At 45.3% G+C, this 24,455-nt stretch overlaps 1 protein-coding gene across 1 annotated transcript in view; it reads right to left on the reverse strand.

Moving 5' to 3' along the window:
- Positions 1–24,455, reverse strand: part of KAT2B (lysine acetyltransferase 2B) — a 92,555-nt gene that overhangs the window by 20,498 nt on the left and 47,602 nt on the right. The window contains exons 4-9 of the mRNA XM_074371760.1: positions 19,918–20,010; positions 18,328–18,509; positions 12,358–12,549; positions 7,408–7,514; positions 3,153–3,278; positions 719–855 (exon numbers count right to left, since the gene is read on the reverse strand). Of these exons, the coding sequence (XP_074227861.1) occupies positions 719–855; positions 3,153–3,278; positions 7,408–7,514; positions 12,358–12,549; positions 18,328–18,509; positions 19,918–20,010 (837 nt within the window). The remainder of the gene's footprint in view (positions 1–718; positions 856–3,152; positions 3,279–7,407; positions 7,515–12,357; positions 12,550–18,327; positions 18,510–19,917; positions 20,011–24,455) is intronic.

A 24,455-nucleotide genomic window follows, 5' to 3' on the forward strand; every position in this document is an offset into this window, starting at 1 on the left:
AACCCAGGATCTTGTGCATGCTAAGCGTGCATTCTACCACTGAGTTATGCCTTCCCCCACCACATCTCCCGTCTTAATTATTCAGATCTGCTCTTGTGCAAGGCAGACACAGACAATATACTTCAATAAGCCTTTATTTCCAAAACCAGCAAGTGTGCTGGATTTGGCCTGCCGGCTGTAGACTGCCAACCCATGTATTAGATAATATGGTAATATAGCTAAATTTTCTGGTAGTGATAACCACGTTGTGGTCATGGAAATGAATAGTCTCAGTCTTAGGAGATACAAGCAAAAATAGTTAGGGGCGAAGTGTTAGGACCTCTGTACGTAATTTAGAAATGGCTCCAAATGGTTCACAGGAGAGAGAGAGAGACAGAGGGAAAGTGAATGGGGCATGTTAACAACTGGGGAATCTAAACAAAGAGTCTGCAGATCTTTATCAGGGAATTTCTGCAATAGTTAGGAGGGCTTAAATTTTTCAAGATGGAAATTTGAAGGAGGACGAACGCCTTCAGCTGTGTGCGATCATGAGGATGTCTCCCTGTAATGTGATAGCATCGATTTCCACGCCCTCCCCAACCCGATCACCAGGCAAAATGCAAAGCAAGGTAGAATAAACACCCTCTCCCTCCGCAGCCCCACCCCCATTCCCCAAAGCGGGGGTGGCCCGGAGAGCAGAAGGGTCCCCCAGCTGGCTGCCCAGGTCCACCCTGCTGACCTCTGGCCCGAGCATCGCTGCGGGGTCCGTGATGGTGGACATGACCTCGTGGATCAATTCCAGGGGAATATCACCCATCACCCGGGGTTTCTTGGCCTCCTCCGCAGCATGAGAGTCATTCATTTTCCTCTTTTCTCCTTGACAGTCAAAATAAAAGAGCAAATGATGGGTTATCTTAAACACAAAGCAAATAATACAGGCCAGTGAATCCAACTAATTTTCTAGTAGCAATGCTGGGTGTCAACAGGAAGTCAACTCTCCTGGACGGGGGAGGGCAGGAGTGGAAGTGGGGAGAAGGGAAGTGGTCCCAGGACCCGCCAACCACAGATCTGCCCTAAACAGTTTCTATTTACCCTGGTAACTTTTTAACTCAATATACACGTTACTGAGGGGTGAGTTCCTACATCTGCACGTTAAGGGGTGAGTCTAGTTCCTCCTGGTTGTTAGTGTCCAACTTGGAGGTTAATAGTCCCTTTGTGGCCAGAGGATGTGGTCCATGTGATACCAAAGGTCAACAGTTTTTGAAACTTGCTTTATGGCCTAAGATTTGACCCATTATTTGTTCATTAATTATTTGTAAACTAAGCGTCTTCTTGCAACGAACATATGTTTTCAGATTTTTAGTGATCTCTACATGTATTAGATGAAACCTGTTGATCGTGTTTGCAGAGCTTCTGTGTCCTTACACACGGTTTTGTCTGCTTGATCAATGAATTAACCAGAGATGTTTCTTCAAGACTTCAACTAGTGGTTGAGTTCATTATTTCTCCTTGTAGTTCTGTTAATTCTCTTTCATATATGTTTGTATGTGTGTGTGTGGGTGGGTGCATACAATGTACATGTGTCTATATCTATTTGACATATACTCATGAACTGTTTTATTTTGCTAGTGAAATTTAATTTGTGCATTACAAAATGACCCTCATTATCTCTCACAATGCTTTCCTGCCTTAAAACGATGCCTCACAAAGTGAGCAGGGCCACTGGCCGATGAAGCAGGGACACTGTCAACATGACACAAGCTGGGAAAGGCCAGGCAAAGGCACGGAGAACCTTCTCCCACTTCCCTCCTTAGATGACGCAGTGGCTTTCTGTCCTTTCTACTGTCACGTTTGGTTTCTCCCTTTCGTTCTCCCTTCTGTCATAACGTATTTATTTTTACAATTAAAATTCCCTAGGTGTTCGCATCTAATGTGTCCCTCAGGTGTGAAGCCCAGTAAGTATGACCTTCAGTTAGAAAGGAGCAGAGCGAACTATCTTCTCTACGTAAGACGCACCCCCAGGCAGTACGTGTTACTTACTAAATAGCTTCTGTCGAGTTCTTGTTTTTATAGCTTTTTAGTCATTGTTACTGGAGGGGAGTGAGAATATTTTTAACCATTTGACCAACAAGCCTTCCAATCCCACGATTCCCCAAGAATACTGTTGTGAACTATCTATTTTGTAGCTGAGGTTTAAACCTAATAAGCCCCAAACTGGGCAGATTGCTAAGTGTTGCAATAAGAAAGCATCTGAGGCCACATCCAAGCTCCCTGGCAGAGCTTCCAGGTTGACTGGTGACGTCTCCCCTTAGAAGTGGGCAAGAGGGCGGTGGCATGCATGTTAAATGCTTAGCACGTCATCTGAAAACCTCTTCTCTCCCCCTTTCATGCCACGTCTTTAATGTCAAACTCTGGCCGTGCCCAAGACTGGCTTGCTGGCTGCCTTCATAACGTTCTCCATCTGTGAAATGCCTTTAGGATGAAGAGATGGTTTTGCCCACATGGCAGCTTCCATTCATGGCAGAGTTCTCTCCCCGCCAGTATCCACACCCTGCCACGTGATTCTGCAGCTCTTCCTACAAAAGGAGTAGAGTGTATTTCTCCACTCCCTGACTCTGAGTCTGACCATGTGATTCAATGACGTGACAAAAAATGAGTCTAAGCAGAGGGGAGGCTGGTATACCAGTTCCGAGAGTGGACTTCAAGAAATTGTATTTCTTCTCACTCTCTGGTGCTTGTGCCACCGCCATGAGGACATACACTGCCCCAAGGAAAGGAAAGTAATCCAGTAATCCTAGAAGGAGGATGAGAACTATGCGGAACAGAGATGCTCCAGCCTAAGTGTCCTCGCCGAGCCCAGAACAGAGGCCCCAGTCAGTAGGCAGACACACACAAGCCCAGCCTGAAGGAGACCAGCTGGGATCAGCCACCTCCCAGGCAGCACACGAGATGAGTGAGCTGTGATAACAGACCATTATGGTTTTAAGACTCTGCATTTTGAGCTGGTTTGTTACACAGCAAGAACTAACCAATACAGCTCAGAGTGAGTTCCAGCCATGAAAAGCCTGGACAGGTACCATCTGCAGCTGGTCTGAGTCTACAGTTGGCACTCCTGGGATGACAGACTTTCTAAGGCAAATCACAGCCCTCGGTTGTGCCCTCCAAGAGCTTACCTGGGTTTGCCTCAAGCCCAGAAGCACCTTTACAGGAAGGACTGGGGCCGCCCCCATTCGGCTGCTCCAGGGAAGATGCATTGGAATTGTAGGAAATCGTCCCGGCCACAGGAGGTGGATTGATAACTGCCCCAGGAAAAGGAAAAGAAGCTATTAAATGACTTCTTTCTTAGGCAACGGAGAACCAAGTGCACGTGAGACCATCTCATCCCCACCCAGCTGCACACAGAAGTCATCTTTAAAATAAGAGCTATGGGGACCCTGTGAGCATGATGAAAAGACAGGGATGGATTGTAACCCACTGGATAGAATCAAGATAATCTCAGTCCACACTGATAAAATAAAATAAACGCATACATGAATCCGTGGGGAGAAGGTAAAGTTCTTCCTTACCGGAGAATGAATGTCAACCAATAAATAAGGAAGGAATGATGTAAGTTTGGGGTTGGGGTGGGGGGTGGGGGCAAGCACCCCGTATATAATAATTGATTCAGGGAAGAATCACCTGTACAGGCTAAAAACCTCGTGAATGTAATTTTGATAAAGACAAGATAGTCTCAAAGCATCTCCCCATAAAAGTACTTTTTTTTAAAAATTTTTTAAACAAAAGGAGAAATGGTAACACTGCCTTGGAGAAACATCATAAACACCGCCTTAACCCAGGGATCGAACTTGACGTCAGCAACAACGGGAGAGGCCAAAGCCGTGTGGCCCCTGATATGGCCCCAAAGTGCTACGAACCGCGTGACTGAGAGCCAAAATGGAAAACGGCGTGTAGATCTGATAATACTAGTGCATCAAGGTTAAAACTCCTTACTTTGATAACTATGCTGTGGATAAAAAAGAGGACACTCCTGTTCTTAGGAGATAACCTGCTGAAGTCAGAAAAGGGGCATGATATTTGTAACTTGCAAATAGTTTAGAAGAAAAAAAATACATATATATTTATGAGAGAGAGACAGAGCGAGGCAGAACTGATAAATCAAGTGTGACAAAATGTTATCAGTTGGTGAATCTGGGCGAAAGATACACAGTACACAGGATTTCTCTATCCTACACTTGTAACTTTTCTGTAAGTTTGAGAGTATTTCCAAACAAAAACTATTTGTTTTGCTTTAAAAAAACAAAAAAGCCACTGTAGGAAACAGGACGTGGTCTGCTAGTGGGCTGCTCATCCGTAGCTGATGAGGGACATTCTCAGTGACACTGGTCACAGACCTAGTGCAGACAGGTGCCCAGAAAGCGTGTTCATCTCGGAGTCAACGCAGCCACAGTTCGGTCCACAGGGGACATTCCCAGCAGCCAAGAAAGTGATGGAGTAAGTAATCCCAGCAACAGAGAGACACGACGCCATGGTACGCAAAGATTCAGAATACGCTAACGTGCCGAGCCGTGTGGTCGTCCCTCCAGCACACAGGCTTTCTGAACTTCAAAGTACGCCGGAGCAATTCTCCCCAGAGGGGAAGCTCTGGTGACTCAGAAGACATCTCAGTATCTCGCAGAACTTCAGAGCCATCATTACGAATGTCATGTCTGGCAGCCACACTGATGCGCAAACACGCCAATTAAGTAGATGACTGTGCTTTTCCCCCCCAACCCACCCTCCCTGAGAACACGCCGCAGTTACATCAGAGGAGGAGACAGCCTGCTTCCAACGGTGGCAGGTGACACTGAAGAGTCCCCTCCAGCTTAACTGGGTTACAACCTGAGCCACAGAAATAAACCTGAAATTCCCAGAGGGTCGGAGACAACCTGCCTTCTCCATCCCGGGCGGTGGCAGACAGCTTGCCAGACCGGGCACATTGTGAGCGGGCTGGGGCCAGGGGGGTTTTCACACAGAGGCAAATCCTCTCCAGAGGACCCTCCACACAAGCCCTAAGTTGACCCCACCCGAGAGCTCTGCGTCCCCTGCCTGTGCTCCTCACCCATTCCTTCCACAAGCTTTTGCCTGCACGTTTGCAAAGGACACTGGAGCGTGCAAAGCAGTGGTCAGAGCGCTGGCCCTTAACGCAGCGCCGCAGGGAGGCACAGGCCCGGTGTGGAACCAGCTCCATCGCTCTCGGGCTCCGGTTTGGGGCAACTGGTTGCTCCTCTCTGAGCTCTCATTTCCCATCCATATAAAGAGGTAGATAATGAAATACACATCATGATAATCATACCAACTTCCCGTGGTTTGTGCTAAGACTTCAAGACATGAAGCAAACCTCACGGGCAAGCACTTCCTGGACGTGTCCGCTACGACTGTGGACTCTGCGCAGGAGTCACGCTCTCAGGAAAGAGATGTACTGGGAGAGGCGGCTGGGACAGCACGGGGTAGGCGCCCTGTGACACGGGAGTTCTCAGACTGTTGCGCGTCACAGTCCCCTGGCGAGCTCTCAAAAGTCTCGATGTCCAGGGCACACCCTGCACCAATGACATCACACACACTCTCCAGAGGAGGACCTCGGAAATCAGTATTATTTTAAATCACGCGAGTGATGCCATGGTGCAGCCAAGTTAAAGAACCAAGAATAGGATGTAATCGAGGTTCTAGGAACGTTTGGAAGACAGGAGATCCAGCCCTTGCTGGAAGGCAGGCATGGGAAGCACTGGGGAAGAGTCTGTGGGAGAGAGGCCATTTGAAAGTTAGGTGAGAGAAAGACCGAGAGAAAGTGAACAGCACGAGACAGGGAGAGGAAGGCAGGACGTCTGCCCTGGCGCCACAGAGAGCACATCCAGGAAGTGCTGACACGTGGGTCTGGGGCTCCGTCATGCACAGAAGGGCCAGAGCACAGCAGGTTTTGAACCAGAGACACATGAAACGATATTCTATGATCTAAGGTAAAAAAAACAACACAGAAGATGTTTTTCACACGCTTTTAGCAACAAGAATCCAGACAAAAAGGGCTGGATCCAAACCAAAACACCTCCTTCCCTAAGTAACTCTGCTTGGTAGGACTTAATTATATTTAGGTCCAAACTTGGGCTGTAGATGGAAAAAAAAAAAATAATAATCACCTCCTCCAATGCATGATGCTGAGTGGAAGGAGTCAGACTCAAAAAGCTACATGCTATATGGTTCCACTCACACGGCATTCTAGAAAACGCAACACTACACGAGCAAAAAGCAAGTCAATGGGGTGAGAGCGCTGAACGGACTACAGAGAAGACGGGGTGGGGAGGGTATAGCTCCAGTGGGAGAGCGCATGCTTGGCAAGCTTGAGGTCCTGGGTTCAATCTCCAGTACCTCCTCTAAAAATAAATAAACCTAATTACCTCTCCTCAGCAAGATAAAATAAAATAAAATGATACAATAGTAAATAAGTAAATAAATATTAAAAAAAAAAGAATAGGGGGTTTTCTGGGGTGATGCAAGTGTTCTGTATTTTGATGGCAGTAATAGTTACACAACTATGTGTGTTTGCCAAAATTCACAGAACCATATATTAAAAAGGGTGACTTTCACTGAATATAAAAAAAAAACGGGGGGGGTGGGGAAATGGCAAGAATAAAATTACCTTTGCTGGATATCACACTCATGAGCCCCCGTATTACACATTGAACTAGATCTACCGAAAACGTGACACTGAAATTCCGCATTCTGTCCTTCCCCACAGCCACATATAAATGGCTGCTTTGGCACCATCTCTCGCCAAGCGTCTCCAGGTCTTCCTAGCATCTGAGGCAGGACTGCACATCCTTCCCCCAGGATCAGTGTGACTCCAGAAGTCACACGACTTCCTTCCTCACAAGATGGCAGCTGAGGCCACTGGCTGACCCAAGGCAAGGCCAGCGGGTGCCCTGCCCCACTGGGAAGGACTTCACGTCCCGAGACTCAAGACCACTCTCTTCCACTCACCAGCCTACCATTATCCACGAGAGCAACTTGATGCACAAAACAGACCTCACAGATTCAGGCACCAGGCTGAGATTTGATTCCTGGGCATATCCAGCCTTTGACCGAGACTGTCAGTGTCTTTAGGAAGAGCCAGCATTTGCCTGCAGACCTGAAACCTCCCGTACAACTGCGATGTGCGGGGCAGGGGAACCCCACAGCAGGAGCAGTGATGGCTGTTGCTTTAACTTTGGCCACAGCGGCTCTCCTCACTAACAGAGATAGAGATGCAACGTCTGCCCAAGGGTTTGCTTTCTTGCTGGCTCCAGCCTTCAAGGTCTTGATGAAAAATACAAATGAATGCAAATGAAAAACACAAACACCTCCCTGGTTGTTTTCTGATTAACACAAAAAAAAAAAAAAAAAATTTTTTTTTTTTACCTGTTTGGATTCCTAGCTGGCTGGTTCGGGAAGAAGCAGACAGAAAATCCTGATCCCAGATGGGAGAGTTTTGATTATAAACTTCTTCTTCTAACATGGACAGAAACCTAGACACAAGAGTGAAAGCAACAGTGAGATCAAAACTACTGTCCTACCAAAGGGACAAAGCACCCACCATCCACGGCAGTCACCACCACATCCGTATCTCCTCTTCGATTCAGAAACACGCTAGGGAATGACGACTCAAAGGATGATTTAGTTGGACAGCCCTGGGATATTCAAATACAGAAATGCATCTCTGCAAAGGTACTCTCTTCTGGCTCTGCAAAGACAGACACAACACAGACTACACAGAGCATCAGAGCGGTGGAAATGCATTTCCCTGGCTCCCCCTCATCGAGTCTCCAAACAAGATTTCAGCCCTCTGCGGAGTTGTCCTTGTCACCGTCATTACCATCACAAAGGTGCTAATATTTATTGAGTGCTGGCCCTGTGCCCGCACTGTTCTAAGAACATTTATTGAATTCTCCAACAAGCCAGCGAGTTACCTTTTTTTTCTTTTTTTTGTTCCCAGTACTTTTCTTTTGCTCCTACATTTTTTTCTTTTTTACTTTTTTTTTTTTTTTTTGGTGGGGGGAGGTAATTAGGTTTTCTTATTTTTATGGAGGAGGTACTGAGGATTGAACCCAGGACCTCGTGCATGCTAAGCATGCGCTCTACCACTTAAGTTATACCCTCCCCTCGTACCTTTCTTATTTTTATTTATCACACACACAAACACACACACACAGCTCCTACTATGTGACAGACACCAGTCTAAGTAGTTGAAGTCTATTAACTCACTTGATCTTCATAACAACCCCAGGAGACAGAATGTAGTATTGTACCCATTTTACAGATGGAAAAACTCAGGGCACTGAGAGGCTCAAGAACTGGTACGAAGTCCTACAACCAGTAAATTGAGGGGCCAAGATTAGAATATGTGATTAATTACTATATTATATTTCCTGTCATGTTTTAAACCAAAGGGACCTCAAGTTTTGGGGACCCACAGAAATCACCTGGGTACCTTGTTAGGAATACAGATACCCATGCGCCACCAAGGTTTACTGAAACAGAGGCTGTGAGCATGGCCAGGGCAACAGACTTTTGATAAATACCGAAGACAATTCGTATAGACTCTCAAATGGAAGAACCACGATGAAAGTAAAAGCACAGGTCTGCGCTTCCAGCACTGGAGGACCTTCCTGCGAGCCTCTTTGTAAGGTGCATGACTTCTCATGGAGGAGAGCAGCGTAATGAGAACCGCCAAGAGCCTGGGTTCTAAATCCAGGTGCTAAGCTCCTTGTTATTTGTGTGACCTTGGAACAAATTCTTAACTTTCTGCTTCTTCAGTTCTCCTTTCATAACAGGACTATCGACAGTAACTCCTGCACAAGGAAGCAGTAAGGAAGACACTACCGTCAGGCTTCAAGGGGTGCCGACCCCAGGTAGGTGCTCATTCCTTCACTCAACAAACACTGCCTGACCGCCTCCCCACGTGCCAGGCGCTGCGGGAGGCGCTGGAGGACAGAGTGAAGACAGCCGGGCCCGGCCTCGCGAAGCGGACGTTGCAATGACATAATAAAGGTCCGCTCTTCTAAGTCCACTATCCCTTCTCCGAAATTCTGAAATTCAAAAGCCATTAAAAATATTTTTTCCCTAACCCATTTGGGCAACAAACTCTCACCCGAACGCACATAAGAGCACAGTCTTTATAATTACAGATGGATTTGCTTTGGGGAAACTGCCCCACCCCTAAAGCTATGATATATATAGAACATGTGTTACCTTCATAAAGGTGTCAAGTCACCTTCAAACTTGAATTGTGAGGTTTGGATAACTGATCAAGGACCTACAACATCACCACCACCGTGACTATTACTGAGAGAGTACCACTGCTCTGCTCATTAGTCAAATCCACAAGACTTTAGGTCTCAGAGAGGGGAGGAGTTGGGGTTTGGGAAGTGAGAACCGGTTGGGAAAGGTCACGAGGGTCTTCCAACTTGCCGCTCATGCTCAGAGGATTTAAGAACAAGGGACCATGGGAATGAACACCTATCTACCTGTACTCCACGGTTCAGAGACAGCATAGCATGTGTCACTTCTTGCTAAGCAAGCCACAGTCAGCTTACGCCTTAAAACACTTAGTATGTGTCTTAGCAGACACAGCAAGGCTAGCAGCAACAGGAGGGAAAGTCCTTCCTAAGATCTCGCTCTGATCTTGCAGGTGAGAGGGAAGACCTCCGCCTTTGCCTAAGCAGACCCTGCCTGTACCCGCCACAGCCCTCAGCACTTCCCCGCCTGCCCTTCATCGCGGAAGTCCACTTTCTTTCCTTCCCCAGGCTCCTCCTTTATCAGTAATTATACAGTCAGAACACTTCACAAAGCCCTACAGAGACTCACCAAAGAAGAATGCCATTAATAACTTAGGAATATGGAGGCAGTGGGGGGCGAGAATAGCTCAGTGGTAGAGTGTGTGCTTAGCATGCATGAGGCCCTGGGTTCAATCCCCAGTACCTCCATTTAAAAAAAATTAGGAAAATAATCATGTGTGTATTACATACGTATACGCATCTATATATATATAGTTATATATAGTTATTTCAATAGAATAAAGAACAATCTCATGTAATGCCATAGGAAGTGCTTGTATACACACAGCATACAAAACTGTATGTAGAATAAAAGAATGCAACACATGGAGAAAAAACAGATCTAAAGGCACTGACAGTCTCTCATGGTGGCAGGGCTATTGTGGCTCTTGCATGTTGGTTCCAAATTTTCATCAACATGTCTGTTTATCACTTTGAGAATCAAATACTGAAGTTGTTTCTTTTTTAACAACAACTGTGTCAGCAGGTGGATGGGGGGAAAGCCAAGCGGAAGCCAAGGCGCCACGTGAGGAGCACGATCGTAAGGATGCAGCCCTGAAGGTGCAGCTGGGACTCCCGGCGACCTCCCCGGGTGCCGCGAGGGGCCGGAGCTGTCACTGAGAGTCAGGGTCCAAGACCCAGGTGGCAGCTCCGGCTTCAATAGATGTGATTCTGCTGCCAAACCTGCAGGTATCAGCCCCTAGGAGCCTCATATGTTGTCATATTCAATGAAAAGAGATTTTAACGGAGGAGTGGGTGGTAGCTGTACCCTACCATTAGTAACAGAGAAGGGACAAAAGCGATACTGATTTTTTGGCTGAGCAGCCAAAGCATGCCAGACCCTGGGCTGAAGGAACAACGCACTGTAATTAGAAAAATGAATTTGCTACGGGAAAAAAAATTGTTACCGTGCAAGATAATTAAAATTTCTTTTGAAGCACCATAAAAAAAGGTGTGAGGGAAGGCGGGTCCTCTATGTCCCTTGGCTTAGAGACCAAATGACAACAATAATCCAAACACAAAATGCTGCTTATGTGGCAAATGTAAGAGAGAAATAAGAAAACTGCTTTCATCTCTAAGGGAAGTTGCTGAGACCAGTTACAAGGCAGCCACTGAAACACATGAGCACACCCAGGGCTCACAACCCGTTTAGGGCAGCATCCCAGCTGCAGCTTAGCAGGGGAGGGCAGAGCTCACTGGCAGAGCGCATGCTCAGCACGCCCGAGGTCCTGGGCTTCATCCCCTGTATCTCCCTCTATCAACAGAAGGAAAAAAAATGCAAACTGCAGTTTAAGTGCTTCTGAACCTTCCTCCCTGGAGGATATCAAAGTGTTCCTGTCAGGCCTCAATCCTGTGTGCTGGTGGCCTTAAGGAAATACCACAAATCAGAGGCTGGGATTTATGTGCAAATACTGGACGTTTAGCTAAAGCTCGTTAGACACATTCTGTAACTAAGATTGAGGGTTCGTGTTAAACTGCAAAAACAAAAGAAAAAAAAACTGCGGTTAACCTCTATCGCAAAACCACTTTTGTTGTTGTTTTGGTCCTCACTTATTTTTACAAATTAAAACCATCACCTTTCCTGAGACACACACTGGGTAATCCAGTAATACTTACAGTAATAAAAAAATCTAGTTTCTCAAATAAAACAGAATTTCCTCAATCTTTTGCTCAAAGACTCTAACAGCTCCTCTCTTCCGCTCTATCCTCTGGTCTCCAAGCCCTCACTCGATTCTCTGTCAGACCCAGGAAGCCTTTTCAAATGACGGTTTCCGCCTCCTCCATCCAGTGCTACTCCAGGCAGAATGGACTGTCTCCTTCGTGTCTTGTCATCACTGCTCCATGACACGTTGTCATCTGCACCCTCAGCCTCTTACCAGCAGCCAGACTCTGAGCTTAAATTTGGGGTTCTTTGCAGTGAAAATGCACTTCTAAGGCCAATGGCACAGCCCTGTGACTTCCTACGCCTGTGACACATTTCCCACATTGGAAAAATATTTAAATGATTACTCGTATGTTGGGGTTCCGGCACGCAAGAGCGTGCATGGTCTACAAGAATCTGGGTGCGGAGGTGCAGAGATCATTCTGAAGGAGGCTCCCCTTCCTGGGACCTAGTTCACTTGGGCTGAGACAGGAGAGATCAGCCCGGCTTAGGACAGGCTGGAGACCCGGGATGGGAGGACCAGACCCCGAGTTGCCCTGCACCGCTTCTGATGAGATGGAAACTGCTTCTGTGCAGTCTCCCTGTGCCCCCTCGCATCCTGGCAGCTGAATGCACACAACCAAGCTCTGCCCCACCTGTGAGGCTCGGAGACACTGGCGCAGGTGGGTCGGGGTGGGGGGGCGAGGGGGGCGAGTGACACGGAGTCAAGCTATTCTCAGCCGGGCTGGAAGCACCCAAGGAGACCCCGGGGGACACTGAGAAGGAGGCGGGCACTCTTCCTACCCCTCCTGACCTCGTCATCGATGTGGGCTTTGCCACTCATCCCTCAGTCTCAAGCCCTGGTGTCAAAGACCCACAAGAATGCTCCCTTACTTCGGGAAATGGGTGAGGATTAGGGTCCGTTTCTCCAGCGGCAGTTTGTCTTTTTCCTGTCTCGCCTGTTCCAGGAGCTGCCGCCTCATGACGGTGAAGACAGAGCGGAGCAGGGTTCTCCCGAACACCTGGGCAGTCTCATACCGGGGCAGACTGTCACAGAACTGCGGCACGTTGCAGTAACACAGCCACCTGCAACCAGAGGAGACCCGTGCCATCAGCATCCCGTGAACCCCAGGCCATCCCAGACACCAAACACCCAAGTACGGTTACTCTATCCCAGTAACCTCGGTGGGAGGAACGAGGTCGGCGGGAGGAACGAGGTCTGTGGGACCAGCAGAAGCATCTCTACCAGCTGGTGACACCTGGGGATCAGGCTGGTGTACCGCTTGGGTCCAGTTCTATTACAATCAGTCCATTCTGCAGCATCCTTTAGAGAGGAGGAGAAATTACAAGGGGAACCAAGGAAGCCCCTTCTGAGGAAGAATCAGAACCCCACCGTCTAATCCTCTGAGTGAAATTTCAGGCTTCATGAAGGCAGTACTCACATACCCCCGAGCTCTGGTGGGAAGATAAAGATCTTCAGACTGCAAAACTCGGTCAAAAAGCAGGAAGTAATAAGCTTCCACCATCTGTTGTTTGGGTATATTTTCAATTACTCAGACTCAAAGTCGAAAAACACACTCATCGCACAGGGCTGGAGGAGTACCGGGGCCCCAAGGGAAAGCAGAGCTTTCCTGAGCCCTGACCACAGCTCCGGGGCCCCCGGGCTACCTAGGGCATACGACTCAGAATGGAGAGGGATAACCTGGGAGTTCGAGATTTGCAGATATTAACTGCTATATACACAGTAGATAAACAGTAAGTTTCTTCTGTGGAGCACAGGGAACTATATTCAATATCTTGTAGTAACCTGTAATGGAAAAGAATCTGAAAAGGAATATATGTAAGTATGACTGAAACATGATGCTATGCACCAGAAATTGACACAACGTTGTAAACTGACTACACTTCAATTAAAATATTTTTTTTTAAAAGGGAAAGGAAGGGAAGGGAAGGAAAAAGAAAAGAAAGCTCATTTGGCCAAGAGATGCTAGAAAATGAACATCCATTCACAACCGACCTGCCTTCTCTTTGGTCTCCCAGCGAATGCAAGGCTTTCAATTCCCAGGACCCAGTGACATGGCCCAGAGTGGGGCCCGCAGGGCTGCACAGACCAGGGAGGGGTCGGAGCATCACTGCCCAGCCGCTGTGCCTTAGCAGCAGATCCAAACCCATCCTCTTCCAGGACAGGACCGCCTTCCCCCAGTAAAACCCTCGCCTCCCTGTGTGCCTTCCTGATCTGCTCTAAGGTGGGGAGGATGCCCCAGTGAACCACCACCCCCTCAGGAAAGAGTAGATAATGTTAACTTACACTCAGGCTTATGGACTTATTTTTTATCTTATTCTATATTACTTCATAGTTCTTCTGAGTGGGGGGTGACGGGTGTTTCATCTTTGGGGAAGAAAACTTTCATCCGTGTTAGTTCACCTAGATTCGAGATTAACCTTAAAACCCTGCTCTAGGACCTTTCATTTTGAGAAGTTCTGCACAACTCAGAATCTAAAGCTAATTATTTGCCACTTTCCCTTAGCGTACTCTGTGGGTCAGGTCTATTCTCAGAAGTCCTATTCCTCTGACACTTAATTTCAGGTTATTTCCTCCTGGCATTATATAAGCAAACCATTGTGAAATTCAGGGAATTCCAAAATATTCGTTCAGCTTTTTTTTTTTCCTAAAACCACAGTGATTTCTGGAGGATATATAAAGATCTATTTCATATATACTTATAATATTTTTAATTTTTTTTATTTTAATTTTTGGGGTGCGGTAGGTAATTAGGTATATTTCTTTATTTAATGGAGGTAGTGGGGACTGAACCCAGGACCTCGTGCATGCTAAGCACACACACTTTACCAACTGAGCTATACCATGCCCCACCGTATACACTTATAAGACATTTTTAAGGTTAAGTATATGTTAACCTTGATGTACCAGATACTTATAACATATAAAATATTTATATTTTCCCTTAATTCAGAACAGAGAGTATAAGTAATTTAAGCAGTCCCATTGTTCAGTTTGCATTTAATTTATTGGATAAATCTGAGCAGGCTGGCTTAAGCAACATAATCATTTTTTTGTTGTTGTCTTGTTTGCTTTGTTTTTTGGTGGAGGGAGGTAATTAGGTTTTACTTATTAATTTATTTCTTAGAGGAGGTACTGGGGATTGAACCAGGACCTCGTGCATGCTAGGCAAGCACTCTACCACTGAGCTACACCCTCCTCTTATAATCATCGTTCAGTCCAGTCTTCTCCACAGACAACCCTACCCCTCCCCATCTTCGTGCTGATGCGTGCTCCGGACGTGCTCGGCCCCTTTGTTCTAACTGCCACGACTCCTGCACATCACACGCTGAATAGGCAGCTCAGGTCTGAGGTTCCCTTACCATCAAGATAAGGCCCCGCGGTGCCTGCAGCTGTAACGGCACCCATCTTTGAGAAGATGCAATCAGTGAGACACCAGGCTCACGTGGCGCGAGGTTTCTGAATTCCCAAGTGGTCGTGACAGTGAGGTTTTGCTCTGAAACCCATCTTGCTTCCCATCGTGGTCACAGGGTGTTCCTCTCCTTCGCTTTCTTCATCACCACCGGGCGACGGGGGAGCGGCGGGGGGGGGGGGGCTGTCGTCTACCTTCATTTCCTTATTTATTATTCAGAGGCTCTTGGTCTCCATCTCGCCTAGAAATCAGCAGGTTGCAGAACTCCGCAGGACAGACTCATTCACATCGGTCTCCACTCCTCTGCCTTGGGCTGCTGGCTCAGAAGGCTGGGCTAGGAAAGACTGCCGCCGTCTCTGTGCCATTATCTTCCTTTCTAACATGATGCTCAAATCATTACACTCTCAGCCCCTTGTCCACGCTCCAGCTTAAAAGTCGCACGCTGGCAGTGACTGGGTTTTGGAGAACGTGTGTGGGAGGAAAAACATGACTAGCATCTTCCCAGCAGCCGTGCTGTGTGCCACACCCCACAACACCCCTGGGCTGGGCGGAGGAAGAAACTGAGGGTCAAGGAGGCCAAGTGACTGGTCTAACGTGCACAGAACTGAGGGGGGATGGAGCCAGGATTGAAACCCCTCGCTCATTCCAAAACCCGACTTCTGTTTTCACAATTCCTGAAGTATCTGTAAGTGCCGCCCATTTCTTGGTAATCCCCAAGGGCTACAAAATATTTTTGTTCTGTTTTCTAAAACACAGCATTAACTCCTGGGCTGTTTCACATTTAATTCTCCTTCCAGATGAAACAACTTTTCCTCTATTAAGAGTAGTGAATACGTTCAGGGGTTTGGCTTTGACAAATACTCAGTTTCATCCATCATTCGTGATGGAGTTAAAAGAGATATTTTTGAGGGTTCTAGTACCTCAACTCATTATAAACAAGAGTTACAATAATATAGGAACAACTGCTAATGTAAAACTCTGAAACAGAGGGAAAATGAAGATATTAATGGAAAAACTCAATTTTGAAGAAATCTATAATTTCTATAAAAGTCAATTATTAGGAGAAAATACTTTATACTTCAAATTGTATATATTGTAAAAGGGGACAGAGAGAAAAAAAAAGGGGTATTACTCATCAAATCAGGTCAGTGATCAGAGGAGAAAACTTATCTTCAACTACACCCATTTCTACTATCACCAGCTGTTACAGAAAAAACCCTGGCTGCAAGTGGTTTTTACAGGCTGTCAAAAAACACTGCCTATTTTAAATCAGAAAAAAAATATATCCCCTGAAGCAAGCTTGATGTGCCTATAAAACATAAATGCTGCTATATAAAAAAATAGATTTTAAAAAGTTTTTTTCTATATAGCACAGAGAACTATATTCACTATCTTGTAATAACATTCAATGAAAAAGAATATGAAAACGGATATATGTATGTATCTGCATGACTGGGACACTGTGCTACACACCAGAAATGACACACTGTAACTAACTGTACTTCTATATATGTATAATATGGAAAATATTTAAAAAGTGAATAGAATGGATAATCCAAGTCACTCTTTCGAAAGTAAAACCCAGTGTAGGTCGTTCTATCTTGTATGACCATGCTTTTTCACTTCCAAAGTCAATTCTATTATTCTGCAGTTCACAAGTAATAAATATAAATTCCAACTTTAGGGAAAAAAATATACACTCAATTCAAGAATATTTTCAGAGTTTGATGCCCACAAATAGGGGAAGAATTAAGTAAATTACGGTCCATCAACTCAACGGTCTATAATACAATCAGTAAATGTTTGAATAGGGGACAAAAGGATGCAAGTTTTATGTTTTCTTTTATTCTAACTAACATACAATATTTATTTAAAGGGACAAAGACCATAAGAGAATACGTATAATGAGATTAGTTTCATCTTGGTGTTGGGACTATGGTGGTCTTTCCTTCTGTAAAAAAAAAAAAAAATGTAACACTATTCTATTCATGGTGATTGCTTTGTTTTTTTAATGAGTGAGGTCTCTATATCATAATTACAGAGTCATAGAATAGTTACTTATTTTGGGGGGAGTGTCTTTGTCTTGTTTTGATATGAGGGTGATGGTGGCTTCATAGAATGACTTTGGGAGTGTTCGAGAAGGGTCAGACTAAGTTCACCTTCGTGTGTTTGGTAGAAGTCTGCAGTGAAGCCATCTGGCCCTGGACTTCTGCTTGCAGGGAATTTTTTTTTTCATTACAGATTCCATTCCACTTCTAGTGATTGGTCTGTCCAAATGATCCATTTCTTCTTGACTCCGTTTTGGTGGACTATATGTTTCTAGAAACTTGTCCGTTTCTTCTAGGTGGTCCAGTTTGTTGGCATGTAATTATTCACAGTATTCCCTCTTTTTTTTCGTATATCTGTGGAATCAGCTGTAATTTCTCCTCTTTCGTCTCCTATGTTATTTATTTGCTCCTCTCTCTTTTCTTCTTGCTGAACCTGGCCAGCGGTTTGTTGGTTTTGTTTGCCCTTCCAGAAAAATAGCTCTTGGTTTCATTGATTTTCTCCATTTTTTTTTTATGGGGGGAGGTAATTGGGTTTACTTATTTATTTTCTTTTAATGGAGGACTGGGAACCGAACCCAGGACTTCCAGCATGCTAGGCGCAGGCTCCACCACTGAGCTCTACCCTCCCCACTCTCTATTGCTTTTTTAATCTCTGTTTTATTTATTTCCTCTCTGACCTTTATCCTTTCCTTCTGCTGACTTTAGGTTTTGTTTGTTGTTCTTTTTCTAATTCTTTCAGGTGGTGGGTTAGGTTGTTTGAGATTTTGCTTGTTTGTTTTTTGAAGAAAGTTTCATTGTGTATCACCTGTATCACTATGAACTTCCCTCTTAGGACTGCGTTGCTGCACCCCATAGATTTTGTGTAACTGTGTAGAATAGTTATCTAGGTCAGCAGTGCTCAAAAGAAACACAATGCAAGCCACATACGTCATTTTAAATCTTCCAGTAGTCACATCAAAAAAGTCAAAAGAAATGGCTGAAATTAACTTAATATATTTTACTTAATTCAATATATTCAAAATATTACCATTTCAACATGCAACCAGTATAAAAAACTATTAATGAAACACTTTACATTCTTTTTTTGGTACAATTTCAGAAATCTCAGTTCCTACCAGCCACACTTCAGATGCTCAGTGGACACATATTGTTGGCAACTATCATATTGAGAGCACAGGTCTAGATGATCTGGATCCCTTACCCCACAAAACATCGTGTTATTAATGAAGAGTTAATTTAGAGAGTTAAATTAGAGACATTCTCTCTGAATTGATGGAGTCTCATGATAACTGGGCAACCCTTTACTTGCAGATGCAAGCAGCAAATGTTATGTCCAAAACATGCTTTATGCGCCAAAGAAAAGGCACTGGCCACCGGCTTACCTGGTGTAGTTCTCTTTGTATCCGGAAATGTCATCATTGGGAGATCGCAGTCTTCGCTGGGATGGTGCCTCCAGGTGCCAATAATTGATACGGTTTAGGAACATTTTTGCCAGCTCCACAATCGTTTGCCTCTCTTTGGACGGCAGGTGACTGAATTTGTACTGTACAAAGTTATTCACACCCTGAAAAGGAGCAAAGGCAATTTATTCACACAGCTGTGCCATCGCCCCAGCTCTGAACAGCCACACAGTCAGCACTACTGGTGGTCGTTAGCAAAAGAATAGACATTTCTCTGTTCACACCAATCTCTTCCTTTTCCCCATGAGAAAACAGGAATGCCTAGAGGGAATCGTGCCTCAGATCCCAGTGGATGCAAAGCAACAAGACAGAGAGGCTGGGAGATGTGATTCTATGCCTGGTGCAAACATGCCGCGCTAAAGAGAAAATCAAAATCGCAGGCTGAAAAGGTCAGTGCCCCTTAAACAATAAAGTATGGCTATTTTGCAGCATAACTGCTGCTGTGCTATCAACAGAGTAGCTCACATATAATAAAGATTCTTGGATGAATATAATGTTTTTACAGTAACAAATCAAAAGGCTGGTAGCAGATCTTTCAACGAACTAAACCAATAGAATTTAAACTCTTTACTACCTATCACTCTTCCGGTTTCACCGAGTTTACATAAAAAAAAAATCTTATTCAAAATTACGAGCTTTGGAGGTGGGTGTAGCTCAGTGGTAGAGCACATGCTTAGCGTGCATGAGCTCATGGGTTCAATCCCCGGTACCTCCCTTAAAAAAAAAAGGAAAAGGAAAAGAAAATAAAACATGGGCTTTTATAAGAATCTGTAGATTGATTTAATCTTTATTTACTTTCAAATAAAGGAAAAATAAATTCTTATTTAGTAGGGCTTGAAGACAAAATTTCTTCTACTAAAAACTGACCGGTAAAATATATTTATTTGTATTTGCAAGGACTCTGATATCATGTCTTCTGTAATCAGTCTCATCAAGAAATGCCATCAGGAATATCTGAGATTTACTTAGCTGAATCGTGACTGGACAAAAAGTGACACTGATCAGACACTGACAACACCAAATGGAAAAGGTCTGCACGTGTCAACAGATTCCCCACGTAAATCTCGGCTTCCATCCAGGAATCATATTGTGGCAGGGAGTCAATTTCTGGATACAAAATCTCATTTCTCTTTTGTGCTTTTTTTGCTTGACCTACAGTGTCGTTTTTCACATTGCGACTGAATTCCCTTACCTCAAAAGACTTTTTTAGACAGTGCCAAAGAAAGGGACAAAGACTTAATTTTAAAACATCAACACCAAGAAAAAGCCCATTTCATGTGTTCTCACGAACTCCATGTTCTTCTTAATTTTTTTTCTTCAACCCGACAAGACAAAAGCTAGATCATCTATTAAATTAAGCATTTACTTCTGATCCAAAGGGTTCAAGACAATTTCTACCAACGTGATGAACATCTCTAAGCCACGGAGGAGGATGGAAGAAAGATGAGGTTTGTTCAGCCTTAAAGTAATTGAAAAAAAAGGTGGGGGGGGGCTGCTCTTTTATCTCTTTACCTGTTCAATACTAGGTTTTTCAAACGGGGGCTTCTTCTCCAAAGAGCCTTCAACCACAGGTTTTCCTCTTTGTAAAATAGACTTTCTCAAGAGCTGCAAAAAAATCAATCAGTGTCACACACACACAGAGCCTTGAAGGAAAGTCATTGCATTCTATTTATCTTAGTTACAAGGAAATAAATCCTTAAATCAGTAAAATGGGTGACTATCAGATAACCCAACTGGCCTTCATGCCCACAACCAGAGCTGTGAGGAGCCGGCCACCCGCATGTTCTGGGCAGCCCAGAGCACCCAGCAGTGGCCACAGCCACCTCTCTCCTAAGGACTCTCCCTTGTCCTCTCTGTTCCAGGATTCGGCTGGGCCGGGGGCCCAGGGACACCGCGCAGGCTCTGAACATGCCCATCCAGGCTGCCGCGGGGTGCTCACACCCTGAAGGGTCTTACTGAAGCCCGTGAAAGGCCAAGGTCCATCCCGCACAAACAAGGCCGGGGGACAGGGAGCTGCCTGTGCCGCAGCTGTGTGTCATGGGCGTAATCCAGGGCCCAGGAAGGAATCCTGCAAGGTTCTCAACTGGCAACACTCGCTGCTGAGGTCTTTTTCCATCGGCTCTCCATCACAGAATGCAGGCCAAGCCTTCTGGCATCTCCGTGCCCACAAAATAAAACACTGCTCTTAGTCCCTGCCACTGGAACGTAAGGCCCTCAAAGAGCAAATACCAGCAAGAAAAGGGAACACTGAACCACGGATCAACACCGGATTTGAAAATAAATTTGATGCTGAAATTCTTTTTTTTTAATTTTTAAACAACTTTATTGTGGTATAATTTCTGTAAACTACACATATTTCAGATGTACAATTTGATGAACTTTGATAGATGCATATACCCATGAAGCCACCACAATCAAGACAGCTAACATCTCCATCACTCCCCAAGAGGTGCAAATTTCAAACTCCCAATTTATCCCTTCCCACCCACTCTACCCTCTGGTAACTGTAAGTTTGTTTTCTATGTCTGAGTCTGTTTCTGTTTGGTAAATAAGTTCATTCATCTTTTTTATAGATTCCATATACAAGTGAGATCATATGGTATTTTCCTTTCTCTCTCTGACTTACTTCACTCAGAATGATAATCTCCAGGTTCATTCATGTTGCCACAAATGGCATTATTTTGTTCTTTTTATGGCTGAGTAGTATTCCATTGCATGTATGTGTATATACCACAGTTCTCTATCAAGTCATCTGTTGATGGACTGATAACTGAAATTCTTTACTTTCAACCTTTGCATGAATTTCTGTGACCCTTACACGTGGGCCAGTTATGATATATAACAGTGCATTTATTTCATTACATCTTTCCGTCCTTTCTCCACTGATTGCCTTGTCAATAGGAACAAAACACAGCAACATTTCTCCCAAAAGTTAATGGAAACAGATGAACCCCAAGGTTGAGGATCACCCCATGTCCCCCACAGGGCCAGGTCTTACAAGGGCCTCAGTCCCTTCTAGAGGTGCATATAAAGAAAAGATTGATCATAAAATTTAAATACAGGGGGAGGAAATAGCTCAGTGGTGGAGCACATGCTTAGCAGGCACGAGGTCCTGGGTTCAATCCCCAGTGCCTCCATCAAAAACAAAAGAAAATTAGACACAAATAATTCTGGCTGCCTACTTTCTTTGCCTGGTTAAAACAAGACCATTTGGGAATTTGACCCAAGGTGGGTTTCAGCTGGGGGTGGTTAAATGGGTGGACCGGGGAGAGGCTGAATCTCGGCTTCTTCATCTACAAGGATGGAGCCGGGATAAGTGGGTGTAAACGAAAATGTTAATAGCAGCAAGCACGTGCATCCTTACTTTTGCCAGGCACTCTGGGCAGTTTTGTTTTGTTTTGTTTTGTTACTTTTTTGGGGGGTAGGGGGAAGGTAATTAGGCTGTTTATTTATTTAATGGAGGTGCTGGGGTTTGAATCCTGGACCTCGTACATGCTAAGCACACATTCTACCACTGAGCTATCCCCTCCCACCCTGGGCAGTTCTTTATACGCTTTATCTCCTTAATCCTCCTACTGACCTTTTGAGGAAGCTGCTATCCTTGTCTGTATTTCACAGGTAAGGACACTGAGAAAGAATGACTTGCCCGAGGTCACAGTCACTCAGTGTTGAAGGCAGGACTGGAACCCAGAGAGCTGGGCTCAGCACCAGGACACAGGAGCCTTTATTTAACAAGCAGCTTTTCACTGAGTTTACTTTCAACCTCAAAAGAGGAAGTTTCTAAAATGCCGCTAAAATGGGTAAGTACATTTTCATTTAATTTCATCACTGAGACATGAGACACAGGAACTGCTTTTCATAAGCTAAGAAACAGATGATTGAGAATGTATTTGCCCTGAAGAATGATTCTGGAAGGGGGAGGCGAGGGGAGAAGGCTGAATATTTTGGATTTTGTCCCCGGGAGCAAATATACTTGCATTGTTAAATATGAGGGAAGTGAGACAGAGAGAGAGAAAATGAACTTCAAAGTGCAGCACTGTTTTCTGGCCTGCCGCTGGGTTATAAACAGGACTGAGAGGAGGCCAACAGGATGGAAACCTTAGTACCACCTTCCCTTCCAACAGGGCGGTGGGGGACCGCCTGCCAGGGAGCGGGGTTCCAAGACAAACAAAAGCTGCAGCCATGCAGATGTTGCTTCTCTCCAACTGAGATCTTTTCCCAAAGAAGCTCCAAACACTATGAACCTGCCAGGGTTTAATCCAGGTGACTCAGGCCCCACAGTCATGTCAAAAGTTGTCACCTGGAGTAGCTGAGCGCCTGCTCACGGCATGGGGGACTCAGCTGTGTGTTCTCCCCCTCTCTCTCTCCCCTCCCCCACCATTTGCCATTTTAGTGTTAATTTCCCCCCATGACCTCAAAATTTAAAAACAGTATTCTCTCTCCCACTCCTGTTCCCTATCAACCCCAAAACCCCCATTAGCACACACACAAAAAAAAGTTAATAAAAGGGGAAAAGGGAAAATCATCTATCAAGTCAATTCAGACCACCCAACCCCCCACCAAAAAAAAAAAGCTATAGGAATTCGTATCAAATTTGCCCTGAGATTCCTAGCAGCCAAAGCAAAAGGGGAAACACAAAGGAAAATGTCTCTCTCCTCATCATTACAAGATGAAACACAGCACCCATTTGGAGATGCAGGCTCCTCCTGGCTGTAAGCCCTGAGTGGAGGGTTTTGGGTTTTGTTTTTGTTTTTAAAGATCCTTATAGGGGTCACACAACACAACATAATCAACTGTGCCCTCAGTAGCAGGGTTGTTTTTTTAATAGATGAATGCACTAAATAGAGTTTCCAGATAAAATACAGACAGTGCAAATTTGAATTTCAGATAAATAATTGTTAGTGTAAGATGCTCCTAATATTACACCAGTTTGTCCTAAATATTACATGGGACATATCTGAACTTAAAAAGTAGATTATTTTTGTTTGTTTAAGTATAGTTAATTTACAACGTTGTGTTCATTTTATTTTGCTTTGTTTTTTAATTATTCCATCTATCAGTCTCTTTTATGAGTGTATTTTTGGCAACCTGAATTTTTCCTATCTGTCCCCACCACCTGTTTTTCTCCCCAACATCTGTCCGTCCTGGCCATAATCAGAAACATGGGGAGACCTCTGTCTTTGGAAGGGAGGGGCCGGGTGCACACAGAGCTGAGGCAGAGCCATGATGGGGCCACGGCAGCAAGATAAGGTGACTGGTGTCAACAAGACACAGAGAACAGCGGTGAGACGCCAGAACCAATTTGGAAATTCTTGATCCCGCCCCTGGAAGTGGAAGAGCCCAGGCATTGGCGCCACCCCTCCAATCACGTCCCCTCTGCGCCCCCCCTGCTGCCCCAGCCCCCCATGAGGGACCCCCTACCACTCCTGCAACCAGTCCCGCTCACTCAGCACCCAAGCTGCACGCTCCTTCTTCCTACTGCCTGGAAGGCGCTTCCCCCAGCCCTTTCCGCTCCTGACTCTTAACTGTCACCTCCTCCGAGAGGCCTTCCCTAACTGTCCTTCCTGTGACCATGTCGCCACACCCTCCCCCATGCCTGCCATTGTGACTCCACTTATGCTACTTTGTTTCTCTTCAAGGCACTTATCACCATCTGCAAATATACTATTGACTTGTTGATGGTCTGCCTCTTCTACTGAAATGTTAACTCCACAAGGGCGAGGACCCTCTCTTGCCCCCAATCCATCCCTCACACCTACACGAGCACCATGCACAGAGCAAGTGCACAGTAGGTGGTCCTTGGACGGATGGCTGGCTGCCAAGAAATCGATAAGCACACGCAAATAAAGATACTCAACTCAGCATACAAGCACGAAGGCTCTCAAGGAGAGTGACATGCTCAGAGGACTGTGGGTCTTTGTAGAGAGCCCTGCACGAGGAAGCACGCGCTTCAGCAAACCTGAGGCTGAGCGCCTTCCCACCTGAGCTGGCGGGCGGCAGATGCGCACAGATGAACCGTGAGAGGAAGAAGGAGAGCCTTTCAGAACGTT

This window comes from Camelus bactrianus, chromosome 1 (genome assembly GCF_048773025.1).
Source record: "Camelus bactrianus isolate YW-2024 breed Bactrian camel chromosome 1, ASM4877302v1, whole genome shotgun sequence".
Classification (NCBI taxonomy): domain Eukaryota; kingdom Metazoa; phylum Chordata; class Mammalia; order Artiodactyla; family Camelidae; genus Camelus; species Camelus bactrianus.